The 19,106-nt window shown below is 42.4% G+C and overlaps 1 protein-coding gene across 11 annotated transcripts in view; it reads right to left on the bottom strand.

Annotated features, from left to right (window-relative positions):
• LOC141807201 (receptor-type tyrosine-protein phosphatase mu-like) overlaps window positions 1–19,106 on the bottom strand; it is a 127,093-nt gene that overhangs the window by 35,719 nt on the left and 72,268 nt on the right. For 7 of the 11 annotated variants that reach the window (XM_074692998.1, XM_074692999.1, XM_074693000.1 and 4 more), the window contains exons 15-19: window positions 12,852–13,033; window positions 12,375–12,469; window positions 10,974–11,010; window positions 7,858–7,932; window positions 1,437–1,569 (exon numbers count right to left, since the gene is read on the bottom strand). In XM_074692998.1, the coding sequence (XP_074549099.1) occupies window positions 1,437–1,569; window positions 7,858–7,932; window positions 10,974–11,010; window positions 12,375–12,469; window positions 12,852–13,033 (522 nt within the window). The remainder of the gene's footprint in view (window positions 1–1,436; window positions 1,570–7,857; window positions 7,933–10,973; window positions 11,011–12,374; window positions 12,470–12,851; window positions 13,034–19,106) is intronic. The other 4 variants (XM_074693005.1, XM_074693008.1, XM_074693009.1 and 1 more) reach the window with 1 other exon arrangement.

The raw sequence follows: 19,106 nt of genomic DNA, 5'->3' as shown, positions 1-19,106 counted from the left end.
AAATCAGAATTCTGTTCCGTTCCTTTAATTTTGATTGGAACATTCCGGAATGTTAGCCTCCAGTGCAGAGACAGCCTCCAGTGGACACTCAGAGAACTGCAGGTTCCGGAACTTCAGCTTTGGCTTTATTTTTGTGAAGCAGAGGCTGCTATGTTGCATCATTATTACAGTTAGAACTAAATAACTGCTGAGTTCTGACTCTATTTTACTTGTGTTAGTCGTATGAAGTTTATTTTAAGTATTTGTTTATTATTTACTGCTCCGTATCCCTCCTCCTGTCAGCGGGTGAAGCAACACGCTGTCCTACAATAACTAGTCCCATCCTGATATGATCTCTGTCCTGAGCGGGGAAGGGTGATGGTGTGCGATCAAACAGCAGCCAATCAGAGTTTAACACTCAGCTTCCTGTTTCCTCTCCTCTGTAATGAGTCTGACCTCCATCTGCCGGCAGAGTGGGAATCAAACACACCCCGTCAACATTAAAAAGCTCATTAGAGACCGAACCACCGCTTCTCTCTGTCTAATATCTGTTACAAAGATCAGAGCGCCATGCATACGAAACACACACACATGCTCTCTTTATAGGAATGTGTGTGTGAAGTGTAAATGTGTGTGTGAAGTATAAATGTGTGTGTCTGCGTAGCCTGGAGCCATTCAGCTTGAGGCGACTTTGAGAGGAAAAAAAACAAAGAATAAAACCGTCTTTCATCTAAATTTCTCTCTTATCGTCAACGTTCTCCAAACACACAGGCTTTTCTCTCTCTTTAAGGCTGTGTGTGTGTGTGTGTGTGTGTGCACGCTGTGCATATAATAGTGTGTGTGTGAGTGTGTGTCCCAGCGGGGTGTGTGTTTGATGTTGCAGAATAAAGTCGGTCCACATATAGTTTAATGGTGATTACTGCTGCAATCTGCTCCATTATTCATCCTCAACTTCCTCACTGTCCCTGTGTGTGTGTGTGTGTGTGTGTGTGTGTGTGTGTGTGTGTGTGTGTGTGTGTGTGTGTGTGTGTGTGTGTGTGAGAGAGAGAGAGTGTGTGTCTTTGATGTTTATATACAGTATAGATTTACATGTAGAGTAGATGCACTTTTACAGTTTGAGTACAGTACTGCGGTTCGTCTTGTGTGTATTGTGACTCTGAAGAGTTGTTGACCTTTGACCCTTTTATGAAACGCTGGTCCTCTAGTCTATAGACAAAAGTCAGTCTGACATAAATAAGAAGTGAAATGCTGAACGAAGGTCTCATCTTTGTTGAGCTCTCACCTCTACTCAGCTACAGACAGAAGGCAAACAGCGCCCTCTGCTGTTTAGAAAGGGCATAAACATTCATTTTTCTCCTCACTAATTTATTTTTCTGCAAAGTCCTTATCTCACATTCAGGTCCAAACCTAAAACTACATGTCTGTGTTTGTGTGTGTGTGTGTGATTTTAGTCTTACCGTTTCTTCATCAGCAGAATGACTCCAAGGAAGATGATGATGAAGAGCAGGACTCCAGCAACGGATCCTGCGATCTTCACCGTGTGATCGGACTGCTGCTCCTGCTCGGGTTCTGGTTTCCTGGTCGCAGCTCCTGAAACCATTAACCAACAATAACTAAGCGTGGAGGCATGTTTTCATAAATTACGTAAAGTACCTGAACAACAAACTCCCCTCATTATGATCTTGATAATTAATAATTAAAATATGGACGTCAACATGTAATAATTATTGATCTGCTGGTTTTTAATCAGATGGTTTCTAATCAGCTCCTGGAGTGGGGACCACCTGATTCAGACAAGCAGGAGAGGAAGATGAGTGATGAAGAGCACAGAGTCCTTCTGACTGTATAATGTGATGGGCTGTCAGTCCCATGGAAAACCCATTACCTGCTCTGTGTGTGTGTGTGTGTGTGTGTGTGTGTGTGTGTGTGTGTGTGTGTGTGTGGGAAAGAGAGAATGTGTGTGTGTCCAGGTGTAATATCCTTCCAGATGACTTGGTAGATGAGAAACGTTCAGGACAAGACGTTGCTGTCGAGCACTGTAATACGTGTGTGAGTGTGTGTGTGTGTGTGTCATTTAGACCACAACACTTTTCCATTCAGAGCCTGACAACAGCTATCAGTCACTGTGTGTGTGCGCGTGTGTTTGTGTGTGTGTGTGTGTGTGTGTGTGTGGTTAAACTGGTCATGACGGAGATGAGAAACTGAAACCTTTTTTTCCTCTCCGTCTTTTCCTCCCTTTCTCTTGAGGACAGCAAAGGACCAGTCCGGCCAGTCCAGGCTTGTGCTCAGTCATGAAGATAACTAGTCCTAGTCCAGATTAAGGTGGTCACTAAATGAGCCTGGACCGACCAGTATGAACCTGTTAAATCCAGAACACAGACCCTCTGACAAAATCACAGAGCAAGGACAACCTGGAACCTGCCCTGTTTGAGACCAAGTCTTCCCAGTTTACATGCACTGTACTAGCTAGACAAACCTGCCTTTGACCTGGACCAGGCTTGATGGTCTAACTTGCCTTGTACTGAAACAAACAGAACCACTCTAATCGAATCAACTTGTCAAACCTGCACTGTACTGGACCAGTATGACCAGTCAAACTAGTCTAGCTTTCTCCATTCTGACCCAAGACTAACTTGCCTAACCTACCCTGTCCTGAACCAGGGTGAACCAGTCAAACTGCTCTAACAAACTCTGAACTGGAACAGGCAAAACCAGTGTAACCTACCCTGACCTAGACCAGGTCTAACGGGGAAAAACTGCTCTAACCTACCCTGATCTGGACCCAGCTGAACCAGTCATACTGCTCTAACCTACCCTGATCTGGAACAGGTCTAACAGGTCAAACTGCTCTAACCTACCCTGATCTGGACCAGGTTGGACTAGTCAAACTGCTCTAACCTACCCTAACCTGGACCTGGACCACCTACCCTGATCTGGTCTAGGTCTTACAGGTCATACTGCTCTAACCTACCCTGATTTGGTCTAGGTCTCACAGGTCAAACTGCTCTAACCTACCCTGATCTGGAACAGGTCTAACAGGTCAAACTGCCCTAACCTACCCTGATCTGGACCAGGTCTCACAGGTCAAACTGCTCTAACCTACCCTGATCTGAACCAGGTCTCTCGGGGAAAAACTGCTCTAACCTACCTTGATCTGAACAAGGTTGGACTAGTCAAACTGCCCTAACCTACCTTGATCTGGACCAGGTCTTACAGGTCAAACTGCTCTAACTTACCCTAATCTGAACCAGTTCTAACAGGTAAAACTACCCTAACCTACCCTGATCTGGACCTGGTCTGACAGGTCAAACTGCTCTAACCTACCCTGATTTAGTCTAGGTCTCACGGGTCAAACTGGTCTCACCTACCCTGATCTGGTCTAGTTCTCACAGGTCAAACTGCTCTAACCATCCATGATCTGGATCAGGCATAACCAATGTAACCTACCCTAATCTGGACCAGGTCTAACAGGTCAACCGCTCTACCCTACCCTGATCTGGACCAGGTCTAACAGGTCAAACTGCTCTAACCTACCCTAACCTGGACCAGGTCTCACAGGTCAAACCTACTCTGATCTGGACCTGGTCTAACAGGTCAAACTGCTCTAACCAACTCTGATTTGAACCAGGTTGGACTAGTCAAACTGCTGTAACCTACCCTGACCTGGACCAGGTCTAACAGGTCAAACTGCTCTTAACTACCCTGATCTGGACCAGGTCTCACAGGTCAAACATCTCTGACATACCCTGATTTGGACCAGGGTTAACTGGTCAAATAGGTCTAACCTCCCCTAGACGAGAAACGAGTCTACACAGTTACAGGCTTTAACCTACCATGAACTGGACCAAGTCTCACCAGTCCAACTAGTCAAACCTAATCTATCCTGGACCTAGTCCTACTAGTAAAACTAGGTCAGTTTTTTAAGAGGTGGGAATCAAGACCAGAATGAAAAAAACAGTTATGACTTTTTTTTGCCCAAACCTCAACAAGTCTTCATTCTGCTCTGGACTGTAGCAGAACCAGATCAGACCCTAAACCCTATTTTAGCTGTTTCTCCTCTGGGCTCTGATTCTTTAGCTGCTGGGACCGGGTCTACACGGTTTTAAAACCAGGAGCAACCGAGTCGACTGGCCAATTCTGGATCTATGGTATGTTTTAACTGGTCTGACAAGGAACCAGGACAGGTCCTAGACACGCTCAGAACGGTTAGAACCCAACCCAGTTTAGGTTTAAACTGGTCCAAACAGAAACCAGTCCAGCCATCTGAGTGGAACTGGATTCTCTGCAAAACCACCGTCTGCTTTACTTCTGTTTTCCTCTCTTCAAGGTCAGACCAGCTCGACTTTCAGCAGATACCTCGCTTTATCCTTTCATCACACACACACACACACACACACACACACACACACACACACACACACACACACACACACACACACACACACACACACACACACACACACATACACACACTCTCACCCCCTCGGAGGCACAGAGAGCTGCTGCTTTCAGTTTAAAGGCTATCAAAACACTTTGAAGACTGAATTTATCCGACTGTGTGTGTGCGTGTGTTTTTCTTTGTGTGCCTCTTTGTGTGTGTGTGTGTGTGTGTGTGTGTGTTTGGGTATGTGTGTGTGTGTGTGTCACAGTGGGCCATAGAGAAGCTGTTTTTATGTGAGAGTGAAGCTGTTTTCTGCTTCGGGGCTTCAGCCAGTCTTGCTGAGTGGGAGGCATATGTGTGTGTGAGTGTGTGTATTAATATGTGTATACAAGGCGAACAGCTGTTAAGTGTGTTTGAGGCCTGCTGGTGACAGACACACACACACGCCATGTTGTATATGTGTGTATAAACAGTCATTGGAAAGTTTCCACCTTCAGGCTGGTAAATATTTAAATGTAATTTTCTGTGAGCTGTGAATTAAAGTGTGTATGAGAGTGTGTGTGTGTGTGTGAGTGCTTGTTTGTCCGCCACCTGTTCTATTGTCTGTTGTAGATTGATAAAAAGAGGGTAAATCTCAGACCATCCTTAAAAGCATCTTATTACCAAAATCATTCTTTTCACCTTCAGATCTACTTGCAACAGTCACACTCCCACACACACACACTCAAACACACACACTTACCTGTATTTAGATATATCTACACCTTTAGTTTAATGTGAACAATGCAGAGTACTGACATACACTGAGGCGTGGTTTGTAATCAAAGGAACACTCCACCCGTTTGATCAGCTTCTTGTTGATCAGCAGCTCAGTCAGGAGCCCAAAGTTTCAAAAATAAAGTCTCCTCTGGTGTTTGTTTAGTAAAATCTGAAGAAAGATAAAGTTCTGACTGTCTTCTGGGCGTGTGATGGTTCATTCACTCAAGAAATGAACATTTTAAGTAGCATCAAGTATCTGAATTATCAGTGTGATTCACTTATCAGTTGTTATTGTTTTATTGCTTAATGGATAACATTATTGTGAAAGTCAAACAGGATGTTCATATAGCTACATACTTATTGCTGATACTTCGTGCTTTGATTGTATATCAAGCTAACACTGCTGCTGTTCAAAAGTGAAGCCAGGTCCAAAAATATCGCAGTTCCTTAAGTGTCCACTAGAGGTAGTCTCAAAAAGTGAGTCAGTCCCAATAGAGCCCCGTGTTATAATGTGGAGGGAGAATTAGGGAGCGTGGCCTCCTTGAGTGGCAGGTTAAAGCTGCTGGGTGTCTGCATTTTAACTTCTGTGACTTTAAGAAACTTCAAAGCACTGAGGTACCTATGAGGTTGTATTTGTGCCATCAGAAACTGTATTTTAATTGAAATATTGAATTTGAAAAAGCATGATGTGTAATAGAATTTAATGTTTTGAAATTGAATTTTTTTTATCTTAATTTGAAAGGGCATTTTACCTATGAAAATTCAACTTTTTATACCTTAAATTAAAAAAAATATTAAAAATTCAAAAATTCAAAAACAGTCAAATTTTCGTGTTTTTGAATTTAAAGTATAAAAAGAGCTGAATTTTCATCGGTAAGATACAATTTCAAATTCAAATAAAAAATTAATTCAATTAAAAAAATTAATTCAATTTCAAAACATTAAATTCCATTACACATCATGCTTTTTTGAATTCAATATCTTAATTCAAATTTAGTTTCTGATGGCACAAATTTAACCTCACAGGAACCTAACATTCCGGAACCCAACATTCCGGAACCCACCATTCTGGAACCCAACATTCCGGAGTGTTCCTCCAAAAATCGAAGAACAGGACAAGACACTTAATTACTCTATTCATTTCAACAGCACAGGCTGAATTTATGGAGAACCTGTCTGTTTTGAAGAAAATTGGACAAAAAGATTTTCATTTTTAGAGGCGCTGCTCTATTGACTGACAGGTTGGAGTCAACATTTTTATTTTAGCTCCCTCCATCTTTGGGAAACCAGTGTGCAACACCACTAAGAGCACTGACAGGTGTCTATGCAGGTTTAGATCAGGGGTGTCAAACTCATTTTCACTGAGGACCACATCAGCATAATGGTTTCCCACAAAGGGCCAGATGTAACTGTAAAACAATATAACATGTAGCTTAATGTAACTAAATGTAATGTAAAACAAATGCAACTACTACACAAAACATGCACCCTCTCAAAAGGTTTTTGGCTTTCTTGAACATATCCTGCTGCGCTTGCAGTTTTCAATTTAAGTCTTGCATTTGTTGTTTTTCTTGAAGGCCCACTTTGGCGTACTTAACTCCATGTTTGGTGTCAAAATGCCGGCGTAGATTGTACCCTTTAACAAACACAGTGGTCTCATAACTAGGGCTGGGACCATATGCTATTCTCGCGATTCGATTCGATACGATTTCAGGGGTGCCAATTCAATTCAAACTGCAATCTTTGATGGATCCTTGTTGATGGATAAACAGCGTGAAACCATTAAGCAATGTCTGTGTTTCTGAACAGCTATGTATGTTTAATAATCTTCTGCCCCTTCCTGCACTTCTATAATTCACCAAAAAATCTATTTCTAATCACTATTATGTTGTATACTGTTTCTAACAATATGTTTTTACGATGACGTGTGTTGTTGACCTCTTGGCCAGGTCACCCTTGTGAAAGAGATCATGATCTCAATGGGTTTTTTACCTGGTTAAATAAAGGTTAAATAAAAAATAAACTGCGGTTCATCAGTATTTCTGTTTGCGATTCTTAGTTTGCTTTTTTAACACCAGACCATGTGAAAAAGTTAAATAATGACGTCTACAGAATATATCAGGACCCATATTTTTCCATAAAAATGCACATCATGTGAGTCAAAGAGAAACATTACACCCTCTGCTGGAGAAAAGTGGTAACTCACTTATCCAATCCAGTTTATAAACAAAAACTGAAATGAAGAATTTAAATTTGAAAAAAAAAAAAAAAGATTTTTTGACAAAGAACACTGATTTTGATATTGTCAAACAAAAAAATCCTGCAATATCAATTTTTCCAATTTTTTCTCCCACTACTACTCAAAACACACAAGACATATTATTTTCATCATGAAGCACAAACATATATCCGCCTTACCATCTTTCTTGAAATAGCCAACTTTTCTCTTCCTGAACATTTTGGGATTATTGTTTTATTCCTCAATTCCAATAGTTTGGAAAATAGCACTGATGTGAAAACATTGCTATCTAGTGGTGGGATGCTGTCACTTCACAGGTAACATAAAAGGTAGGTACTGTGGGTAACGTAGTTAATGGTCAATGCACAAGTTTGGATGAAGTTTCTCAAATGCTGAGTTATAGACATATGTTTCTGTTTCTGTGTGTGTGTGTGTGTGTGTGTGTGTGTGTGTGTGTGTGTGTGTGTGTGTGTGTGTGTGTGTGCAGATTTTCTCTGACCTGTTAGCTGCTTATCGCCAGCTGCCGGTGCGATGCGAATGTACGGCGTGGTGAGCTGGGTGACAATTATAGCAGCTAATCATCCAGGAGGGCATGCAGAGAGAAAGACAGGTAGAGAAGGAGACAGGCAGCAGCAGTGTGTTATTACTGAAGCAGAAGAATTAGTAACATGCGGTCTCTGCTCTCCTGTTGGTCGTTATCAGCTCTAATCAAACCATTTAACATCACAGTATCACATGAAATATATATGATGCACTATATGTGTACTCACTAATTTGTATAATTAGTCATACTTAATGTTCTTAATGATCAGCTTTCCTCCTGGGATGAGGAATGATAGAAAATAGAAGCAGAAATAAATATTTTACCACCACATAATGTAAAAACTATCTGCATTACAGATTAATTATGTATTCAGATGTTAAGATTAGAGTCTGTGTGGGCTCTCTTTGGATCAGGGTTCTGCTCACCCTGTCCAAATTCTATTTGAAAGACCACCTGTAACTAATCATAGGAGAGCAGAGCGTTCAGTTACACAGGAAGTTTTTTAGCCCCAGAAGAAGAAAACCTGAAAGAGAAGTTTGTTAATCAGCCAATCAATCATCAGACATTAGTAATTAAAGACTGTTTGATCAGAGACGAGCAGACGAAATCAAACCCAAGACTTCGCTGAAGGAGCCTGTGCGGTGCCACCAGGCGGTCTTGTTTGGTTCCATGCGGATCAGTACAGTTAATCCTGATCTTGCTTGCATTTCCACAGCAACTTGTACACTTGGACACTTCCTTCAGGAAGTGAGTTGGCGACATATCAGACTGTTCAGTCCTCCATTGTGTGCGGTGAGTTTTGAAAGTGTCTCATGCACCAAAAGATGAGAGAATATACGTCTAATTTTCCAAAAACCATGCAGAGATATTGATCAAAAGACAGCACGATGATGCGCTGATGATACTGTGGTTTATGTTGGCGCTGCATCAGCTAACTCTCCTTGTTTTCACACAGGGCTTTATGTCTCAGGAGAGTTGTTTGGTGAAAAAAGTATCTGGCATAGTGCTATGGATAACTTTGATGATTGTTTTATGACAGTAAGTTACAGAGAGTGGTCTTGTGTAATCTCCAATCTCCTTTTACATCCACCTCTGAGCCCCCCTCTCTGCTCACCTCAAAAAAGAGGTCCTATTTCATAAATATGCATAAACTTACTGACCATATAACACCAGCTTACTGTGTGTATAGATATATAAATATATATTACATTGTGTCTGACTGCACATTTAGGGTCGGATCAGTGCTCTGGGGACTCCAACAGAAGAGTCCCAAAAAAGCAGAACAGTATGTGTTATTATTTTGGTACATTCCCAACTTTTAATAGAGGAACCATCTGTGTACCATACCAAACTGTTAGGGGAAAATGCTGCTGTAAGTGCTCTTAAGTGCTTTAAAATACCTGCTTTAACAGTAGTTACAGGAGGATAAAACGCTATAAGAACAGCTGGTCGTTGATGGAAACTGCTGATGATTTCTGTGTATTTTCAATAAATCCTAAAGAAACTACAGATGTAAATCATCATCAAGTAATCTTTAAGTGTTAGGTTGATTATATCACACACATCTCGGTGTTTATATTCAGTGTGTGTCGTCCTTCCACGCCCATACGACGTGCTTTAATTTTGTGTGTTTGCGTGTGCTCCTTCAGAATAAAAGCAGCATCATTAGCGTGTATCTGTGTTTCTTTGTGCTGACTGTGGGGTTAACATTCAGCAGACGTTCAGCTCTCCTTTACATTCACATCAGCTCTGCACACTGTTAGCGCTGCAAGGCATCGTGGGTACTCTGAAAGGGAAGAGGGGAGGCAGGGAAGGGAGGGGAGGGGGCCCATGGGAGATCTGGTTGGCTGCTGCAGCATGACTGACAGGTGCCAGGGGACCAGCAGAGCCAATCAGCATCTGGTGTCGTTAGCCACCAGAACTGTGCTCCAATAAAAGCTGATTAAAGCCAGAACAGTCAATTACAGAGTGTGTGTGTGTGTGTGTGCGGGAGTGTGTGTGTGCGTCCTGGATGTTCATCAGGGGAGATAACAGTGTTTTTAGCTTGTTTAGCTACAGTGCTAAATAGCTCTCTGGACAGCCATAGAGTTCCAGTCATTAGCTTTGTGTTAGCGTTAGCGTAGCATTGAGTTCAGTGTGTGTGTATGTGTGTGTGTAAGTGCAGAGGACATCAGTGTGTCCTCTTGCTGCTGGACAGACGGACAGAGTGAAGGACAGCTGTCTAGAGCGAGCAGCCATCTGTGAGCCATTATAAGTCTGGATGAGACCAGTGTGCTAACCATTAGCCTCGTGCCACAACAGCTAACTGCCATCTGTGTCTCATTACACGGAATGGGATGTGTGCTGTTTGGCTAGCTAGCAGCTATTTTAACATTAAAATCCAGTCCAACAGAGTTAAACATAAAGTCTGGGTCAGAATACAGACTGCAAGAAGAAGAGCAACATGACAATTCATTTAAAGTGAAGCCAAAACTGTCTACAGTGCCCCCTGCTGACTGGCTGCAGTATAGGTCAGAAGCTCCGCCTCTGCCATGTTAGCAAATGGGAAATAAGTTAAACTGTTACACTCAAATCTGGGTCAAATAAAATTTGTCAAACTTTGTTTCTGCCATTAAAGTTAGTTATTGTCACATTTTCTTTTTTTTTAGCTTTTCTCTGAATTTGTAATTTGATGCTACGGATAAAGGGGTACGAAGGAGATCAGATTTTTTCTTTTAGATGCCTTTTTTTTTTAGAGTTTTGAATGTTCTCTCACAACTGCAAGATCAAAGTTATAAATCAGTCTTTGATCTTTAAATTCAGCCAGTGACCCAACCCCCTCCACTCAAAGGCCATAGTTGACAGCTGCGTTGACCAATGAGGCTCCTGAAGCACTGTGTGCAATTAAATTTCAGATACCAGACTTTAGCAACAAGGTAAAGGTAGATTTGTTAGACTAGACTCAGGATTATTTTGGCTTCACTTTGGTCCAACAGAAGTTGGTGGAGATGTTTTTTGTAAACAGGTGAATGTTCCAGATATCTGATGATGCTAATGCTAGCATTAGCAATAACTACACTGAATATTCTCACCTTTAGTGGCGACCCGCACACAGTCGATCTTTGTCTCCTGTTGGAGAGAAACACTAATTAGTTTCAACACAAATGGGACATATTAGCTGTCACAGCTAGCAACTTTCTCCAGACACACACACACACACACACACTCATACGAACACACTTGTCATAAACAGAGCGGACAGAAGGAAAATGGCTGTGGATCAGTGCCTGTGCTGGCATTTAACAAGCAACACACACAGATACACACGTTGCTCGCACATTGCCACACACTGCAAAACACACACTCACACACACACACACACTCACACACACACACACACACACACACACACACACACACACACACACACACACACACACACACACACACACACACACACACACACACACACACACACACAAACGCTGAGCGAGAGAGAGGTTTTGGTGAAAGGCGAGAGAGAACATCTTGTGTCTTTCTGGTTTTAACAAACTGACGACAAATTAACCAGAAGAGCTCATGAATATTCATGCTCACACACACACACACACAAACACACACACACACACACTAACACACACACACAAACACACACACACACTGAGCGGTGAGTCTCTGCGGTGTGGCGACAGTAAAAAGCACTACTGTTGCTGCATTATTCAGCACACACACCAATTAAACCTCCAAGCGTCAATAATTAACACACAACACAATAAAACGTGTGTGTGAACAATTATCTCTCTTTTACACACATATGCGAATAAAACACACACACACACAACCCCCACTGCAGCCTATTAGTGTCACTGGTCAGGCTGCTGGAACTATCTCCTATTAAACTCTGTGTGTGTGTGTGTGTCTGTGTGTGTGTCTGTGTGTGTGTGTGTGTGTGTGTGGGTCAGGCTTTGTTGATATCTCAGTGTGAGCTCGGTCTCTGTTTCGCTCCTCTGGTTTTTGTGACGGAAAGAACAAAAAGAGTGAGGGGAGAGCAGGACGGAGTCTCGTGGAGTAAAGTGAACGCTTTGTTAGAGCAAACGTGTGAGCGTGTCACAGCGTGCGGAGCCGGGCCGCTGCACACTGTGATTGGACGTCCTGACATTTGTCCCCCTTAAATGCAGCCCCGGTTTCCTGCCTGACGAACAGAAGGTTTGAAACTGGAATAAAGGAACCACGGCTTCACAAAAACTGAACAAGGTTTTCCTGACATTACAGCCTTGTTCACTTTTTACTACAGCTCAGGTTCCTCTGGTTTTAAGCTTTGATCAAATCTGAGGTTTTGATGTTTTTAATACCGAGACAACAGGACCATGAAGGCAGCACAAACATTAAAAAAAAAAAAAACGGATGATATGAATGAGATGTAAATGAACAATGAAGCAAATCTACACTGCTGTGACATCATCAGTGTGCTACCTGAGCATAGGTGTACTCACCCCGTTAGCAGTGCTGACTGCCTGGTAGTAGATCCCATAACTCTTATGAGGCAGCAGAGGAGCGTTCCAGTAACCGTTATAGGTCCTGTTATCACCTGTAAACAAACACACATGAACACACACATGCTTTCACTCTTTGTAAACATGATCACAAAGACACTAATTCACTAATGGCATAGCTAAGTGGCTTAATAAGTACCTAATTACCTACATGTCCATAAGTAATAATGTAATTACTTTGCTTATTGCTAACCAACAACTTACAAAGAAGCCAAACTTCAATAGCTAACTTAACCTCTAAAGCTAACTCAATTATTCATTTTTCAAAACGAACCAACCAGAGAGAACGCTTCTGACTTGCTAGCTTAAACTAATTTACTAACTATAATTAGCCAGAATACAGATCTTAAAAAGTTATTTAACTAGCAATCAAGCTAGGTCACACACACACACAGTTGTCTGTATCGAGTTACTGACCTACGCAGAACGGCATCGGCGATCTCAGCTTACTCATGGGCAGCTCTGCACTGAAATAATACTGAGACCTGAGTACAGAGGCGTTCTGAAAGTGAATGGGAACAGGATAACAGCGCAAAATCTCTGCAGTGTCCCGCCTCTGCCTGCGGGGGCGCTCTTCCTCCACAACCACCTGGTATTTACTGGATAAGAACACAGAGACAGAACAAACATTAGTTAGTTGTTCAGTTAGTTTATCAGGATGTTGACTACTTGATCAGTCAGCCTTGTTCAGATAAGTTGTACATATTACATGGATAAATAAGTAGTTAGTAACTTTACCTATCAATCAACTGTTAAGTCAGTTATATTCAGCTTAGCAAGCTGGTAGTGAGGTAGCTGTTGTGAAGTCTTTGTTAAATTTGATACATGATCAGTCAGTTCACAAGCTAATGGTACGGCCACACCAGACGCAAATTTGCATCGAGATTACATACAAAGTCAATGCAAAGATGCATTTGGACGCTGGTTCACCCTAAACGGCACGTTGGACGCGTTTGGCGCGTTTGGAGCGTCGGCACACGTTCAGAAGCCTCTACGCCAGAGGTGAAAATATTGAACTTTTGACGCGGATTCGTGTGAGGCTGTGCCGCAGCAGCCAATCAGCAATGACATTCCCCAACGACGTCATTGATTTGATGACGCTGGGGGGGAACCAACACTTGCTCCAACTCCAACCCCGCCTTAAGATGGGCGTCGGACGCCTCTGCGCTCGAGTTGAAAATATTGAACTTTTGACATGAATTCGCATGAGGCTGTGCAGAGGCAGCCAATCAGTGATGACATTCCCCCACGATGTCATTGATTTGACGACGCCACCTGCTCCGACTCCAACCCCACTGGAGGATGGAGGAGAAAATAATCTGTGTGGTGTGTCATTATTCAGAGTTATTTAAAAAACGACGTGTGTACTCTACAGAGACAGGAAAAAAAGGAGCAGGCTTGGGTGAAAGTTGCTAAGGAGACAAGTTTTGAAGGTAAGTTTTGTAAATATCTGTTTCCAGCTGGATTTGCCTGCACGGGTCATCTCTGAGTCCGACTGTGTTTTCCTCAGAGTTTTGAGCCTGATAGAGAGGTGGAAGGAGCGGGGCAGGGGCAGAGCCAGGGAAAAGATGGAAGTCCTCTGCGGTCCTCTCTTTCCTCTACCCCTTCATTATCCCCAGGGAGACCTCCGGGAACATGGGTCGGGGGGTTGAGGATGAGGTCCCAGGGAACAGCCAGGCAGGGCCAGTGGAGGTAGATTACCAGGGAGAGGCAGCAGGCATTGATTGTGATCTCCAAGGCTTTCACACACTCTCCTGTCATGCTTTTGAAACCACAGCTCATTGTTTTTCAGATGCTCTTTTGGGCTTTCTGTCTTTAAATGAGCGGGCTCTCTACTTGGCCTGCACAGTGACGCGCGTCATCCCCTCAGCTTGTCAAAATAGTCCAGCGTCCAGACTCCGGTGCTCACACGGCACGTTACAGGTGTGATACGCGTTTTACGCGCATCCTGTGTGGCCGCGGCATAAGAGATACATCAGCCAGTCATTTACTTTGCTAGTTATGCTAACAACAGAGTTTATCAGTGGTAGTTGACTCATCTGTCAACTTAGACTCCCGTCTGAGCCAAAGTTGCACGGATCGTCAGTAATCAGCGTCAGTTTGCAAGCCAATCACAGGTTTACAGATTAGTCAGCCACTTATTTAACTTGTAGTTGTTAAGTAAGTTGGTTAGTCAGCAGCTTACTAGAATATTTTTCAGTCACAATCAACTTTGTCTGTGCAAGGCTTTGAATAAAAAAGTCAGAATATGTTGCTATTTGGCTGTTTTTATTTAACAGTTAGTCAATTGGCATGACCAATAGTTTGAGAGTGGGACAAATTTCGGTTTTCAAAAAGGTCATTTTCCATGGCAGGTAATGACTCTGCAGTTAATTGTAGTTCACCTAATCCATCCTTTATAATCCTGAGTTAGTACAAATCGCCGCCATTAGGACTGAGGCAGCAAACTTGGTGAAAAACAAAATTTGTGCCATTCACAAAACTTATGGCCACAACTGTGCTTTGGCTTTGGTCAGTTGGCTCAAAAGGTAACTGAATAGTTAAGCTAGTTAGTTTATAACTCAAAAAAGACCAAAGTGAGTCAGTTTTACAGTTAGAACAACTATTATACCGTTGGGATATGTCTGAAAGTGATGTCATCAAAGTTTATGTTTGAGTCTGAAGCAGTGTTTGTTCAACAGTCTCTTTTCTATAACTGTCTAGTTGCATTATGAGGAATGTGGGCGCCAGTGTTTGTAGGAGCTTTAGAGCTCTATCTGTGTAACCTCACAGTCTGAGTCCCAGCAGGACCAGAGCTCCCGGTTCTGAGAGTCTGGCGTTTCAGTGAGTCTGGATTTGAGAGGTGACATTGCGGGGGAATACTGACGTGATTTCTGTTCACATTTTAGCCTGGCACATAAAAGTGCTCCTCTTCTTCTCCCCATCTGTTGGTTCATTATTCAGCTCCACAGAAAGGTCAGCTCTGCCTCTCCTCCACTCCATCACTCTCTCCTTCATTTTTATGAACTCTCTCTGTATGTAGAGGCTGTAACTTTATATCAGGCTGACATTAAACCGCTGATTCATGTCTGCGCACGTATTAAACCCCACATGTGGCTAAAGGACAGCGAGAAGCGGAGAGTCTGAGCTCTAAATCAAAAATCATCATTTTGTCTGTTTGTCAACTGATTCTGAGTGAAAATAAATTTTGCTGTGAAGAAATGGAGCTTTAAAGGACAAAGCTATCTGTCAATATGGGAGGGGGGGGGGTCTCATAAACCATGCTTGTTACCACGCTGATTTAAAGCCTCTTTATGTGCTCGGTGATGGAGTTACAGGAAAGTTTGCTGAAAACAAACCAAAGTGAAAGTGACTGAATCAACCAAAACATCCACATTTACCAAACAACAACTCTACGGGAGTCTAAGAACTCTATGAACTCCAGACAGGCAGCTGATTTTGCTATATACACCTCCATGAACCATAATGACAGGAGAAAGACTCTTAGACTTCATTTTGTTATTATTTCACAAATTACACAGCAGGAATGAAATGTTTTTGTAATAACTTACTGAGAGTTATCAGACAGTGTATAAAACAGAAGACAGTATAAATATTTGAATATATACAATGAATACGCAGAGCTATACATGGATGGAAACAGAAATATTTGCATGAGATATTGCACTGACCAAAAATAGCAGTACTTTGGGTTAGGTTAAATTATATACTGGGGTGGTAGATTGAATAGAAATGGATATTTACAAGGAAAATATTGCAGATATTGCACATATTTACAGGATTCAAATAAATACAATAAATACAGGATAAAATAATCTGAAAAAAATCGTCTCTCCAACTGTGGGGATGGGTGGATAGGACCTTGGCTTTGAGCTCTATAACAACTCTAAAAACAACTGTTTAAAAGACACATGACACACACAAAAGTTTTAGAGCTCTAATCAAGGAATGAAAGCAACTCCACCAACTCCTCCAGAGCTCTAAAACACTTCTGACTGGATAAAATATTGCAATATTCTTCAAAAACAGCTCTATAAAAAAATTCTGACCTAAAACGAGCTGTTTGGATTTTGGGGATTTGCCGACGTCAGCGATTCTCTTTTATGACCAATCAGGGGCAAGCATGGAGCAAGCTTCCCATCCCGAAAGAAGACAAGACTAAGTGTCTAGAGTTCATTTATCAAGGAAATGTGCCAACTACACTCAGTATAACTGTGCGTGTGTGCTAGCCACTTCACGGCCGACTGCTTTTCTAACTTTGCACAGTACAACAGAGGGCTAGTGAATAGACTGGTCCTGAATCCAGGCACATTACCAACCATCCACCAACAAACCTGGAACCCTGGAAATGTGAGTATTTTAGATGCTGTGTGCTGTGGAGCAGATGTAAGAGCTTTTCCTCAGTGCCCCCCTGTCTCTGTGTTAGCTTCAGGATGCTAACTATAGCTGCGGTTAGCCTGTTGTTTTAGCCTGTAATGTTACGGTAAACGAGCTTCGCTGTTTTCTAAACATTGTGCACTCAGAGCTCGTGGCGCCGCTCTCAGTGACGCGGAAGAGCGGGGCGGTATCAGCGGTGGCTCATTTACATATGAAGGTAGCGCCCACTAAATCAGCGCGTTCTGAACAGAGGGGCTATGAGAGCCTGGAAACAATGCTGCTGTGCCTGATTTATTGGCTTTTTGGACCAAAACATGTTACTACCATTCCATGAAGACATCAATGATCCATATTAAACTGCAGAAAAGGAGCAGAATATGGGACCTTTAAAATTAACCACTACTCTGTACTACAGACTCTAAGAAATTTTTTCAAGTTCATCAAAAAAACTTTTGAAAACTTAGAGCTCTACAAAAACTCTGTCTACTGTATCAACACTCTTAACCTTCAACAGCTCAGAAATACTTAGTGAATGAAGCTCTTCACAAATCCTACAAACTTTTGAAGCTCTACAACAACTGTTGGGGACACTCCCGTGCTCTGAGAGCTCTATTAGCTTCATGAGCTCTACAACATCTCTACGGGCTCTCTTCAAGCTCTACTCCAACTGATACACTCTTAAGTCCTGATAAAGGTCATGGTAAATGTCAAAATCTTTTAAGATTTACTACAACTTGACCATACTAACTCTTCATGCTCTGATAACGTTACAATCTAGATAAAATACTGAAATAGAGCTCAACAAAAACTCTACAAACAGTACGAAATGCAACACATCTACACAGTGTGAAATGCAAACACCTGTTGGAATTTCTTTTAAAGTTATACAAACTGCCAACAGCAAAATATTTGACAACACTGACAAAACCAAAGTCTTTGAAGCTCTAAAAATACAAACAACCAACAAAACCATTCAAGCTAAGCATATCTCGCCTTACTTTCTTCGTATGTCTCCATGTTCTGGAAAAGCTCCAATGACTGCTTGGAAAACTACTCACTCGACAGACTCTCTTTAGGCTCTAGAAGAGCTCTACAGACAGGATAATAAACTGAAAGCTCTAATTTTTCAGGGAGGCAGCACATGCCACAGACTCTTCCCACTGTCAGATACAAATGTTCAACTGACTTTACAAAGTACTCAGGCTCTACAGAGTCCAAAACGACTTAAACAACTCCGCTAACTCTATTCCAACTTTTTATGCAAGACCCAGACCCAGACCCAGACCAGAATCCTGTCATGCTTTAAGAAACCCCAATCAACTGGTGTTATTGCATGAGCTCCACCAAAAAACACCAAAGGATGCCAAAAATTTGAGCTCTGTCCACAGACATACCACACAATCCGTTTCCAACCAGCAGGTGTCACACGAACTGAAGCTCTGATTTACAGACCTACTTCCCTGCACCTGAACACAGCACGGTGAGTTTTCAACACTGTTTGTGTCCTCAGAGACGCTGGAAACAATAGTTGTGTTTTTCACAGGAACCAGATTCAGGACAGAAGTCATATATCACACACACACACACACACACACACACACACACACACACACACACACACACACACACACACACACACACACACACACACACACACACACACCTGCTGTAACACATTGGGAGGGTGTAGATGGTGAAACTGCTGTATTGTCACATTTCCTGCTGGACAGGAAACTAAAGGAGGACAGGATACACACACACACACACACACACACACACACACACACACACACACACACACACACACACACACACACACACACACTGCAGTATGGTTAAATTCCCAGCAGAAGAGAGAAAGATTGAATCATTTTTCTCGTCTTTCTTCTGATTTTCTTTCTTGTCTTTTTCCTCTCCTCCCCCTCACCTTTCCCACTCTCTTTATCTCTTTTCTTCCTCCCTCTTCTGCGCTCTCACCCGCTCTTTATCTCTTTTCTCTCCCTCTGTCTCTGACAAACCGTCTCTGATCACATTTCTTCACGCTCACTTGTTGTGTGTGTGTGTGACAGTAATCTGATTACGGCTGCAGGTCGCCGCCGGCACCACCTTTTGTCCCACGATCTGAGGCTCTTGTACATGAGTGTGTGTTTTTTGTACATTGTGTGTTAACGTGTGAGGTGGTGTATGTTTGTGTGTGTGTGTTTTGTGCGCCTGCAGGCCGACACACACTCCGGTGTCAGAAGAGACAAAAGCAAAGTTAAATATAAACACACAAACATGAAATCATATCTTGGA

The sequence above is a fragment of the Halichoeres trimaculatus genome, unplaced genomic scaffold (genome assembly GCF_033239565.1).
Source record: "Halichoeres trimaculatus isolate MK-OKI-2021-1 unplaced genomic scaffold, fHalTri1.1 fHalTri1_scaffold_18, whole genome shotgun sequence".
Classification (NCBI taxonomy): Eukaryota; Metazoa; Chordata; class Actinopteri; order Labriformes; family Labridae; genus Halichoeres; species Halichoeres trimaculatus.
The sequence above is the reverse complement of the archived record's forward strand: the minus strand, read 5'-3'. Positions and strand labels throughout refer to the sequence as shown.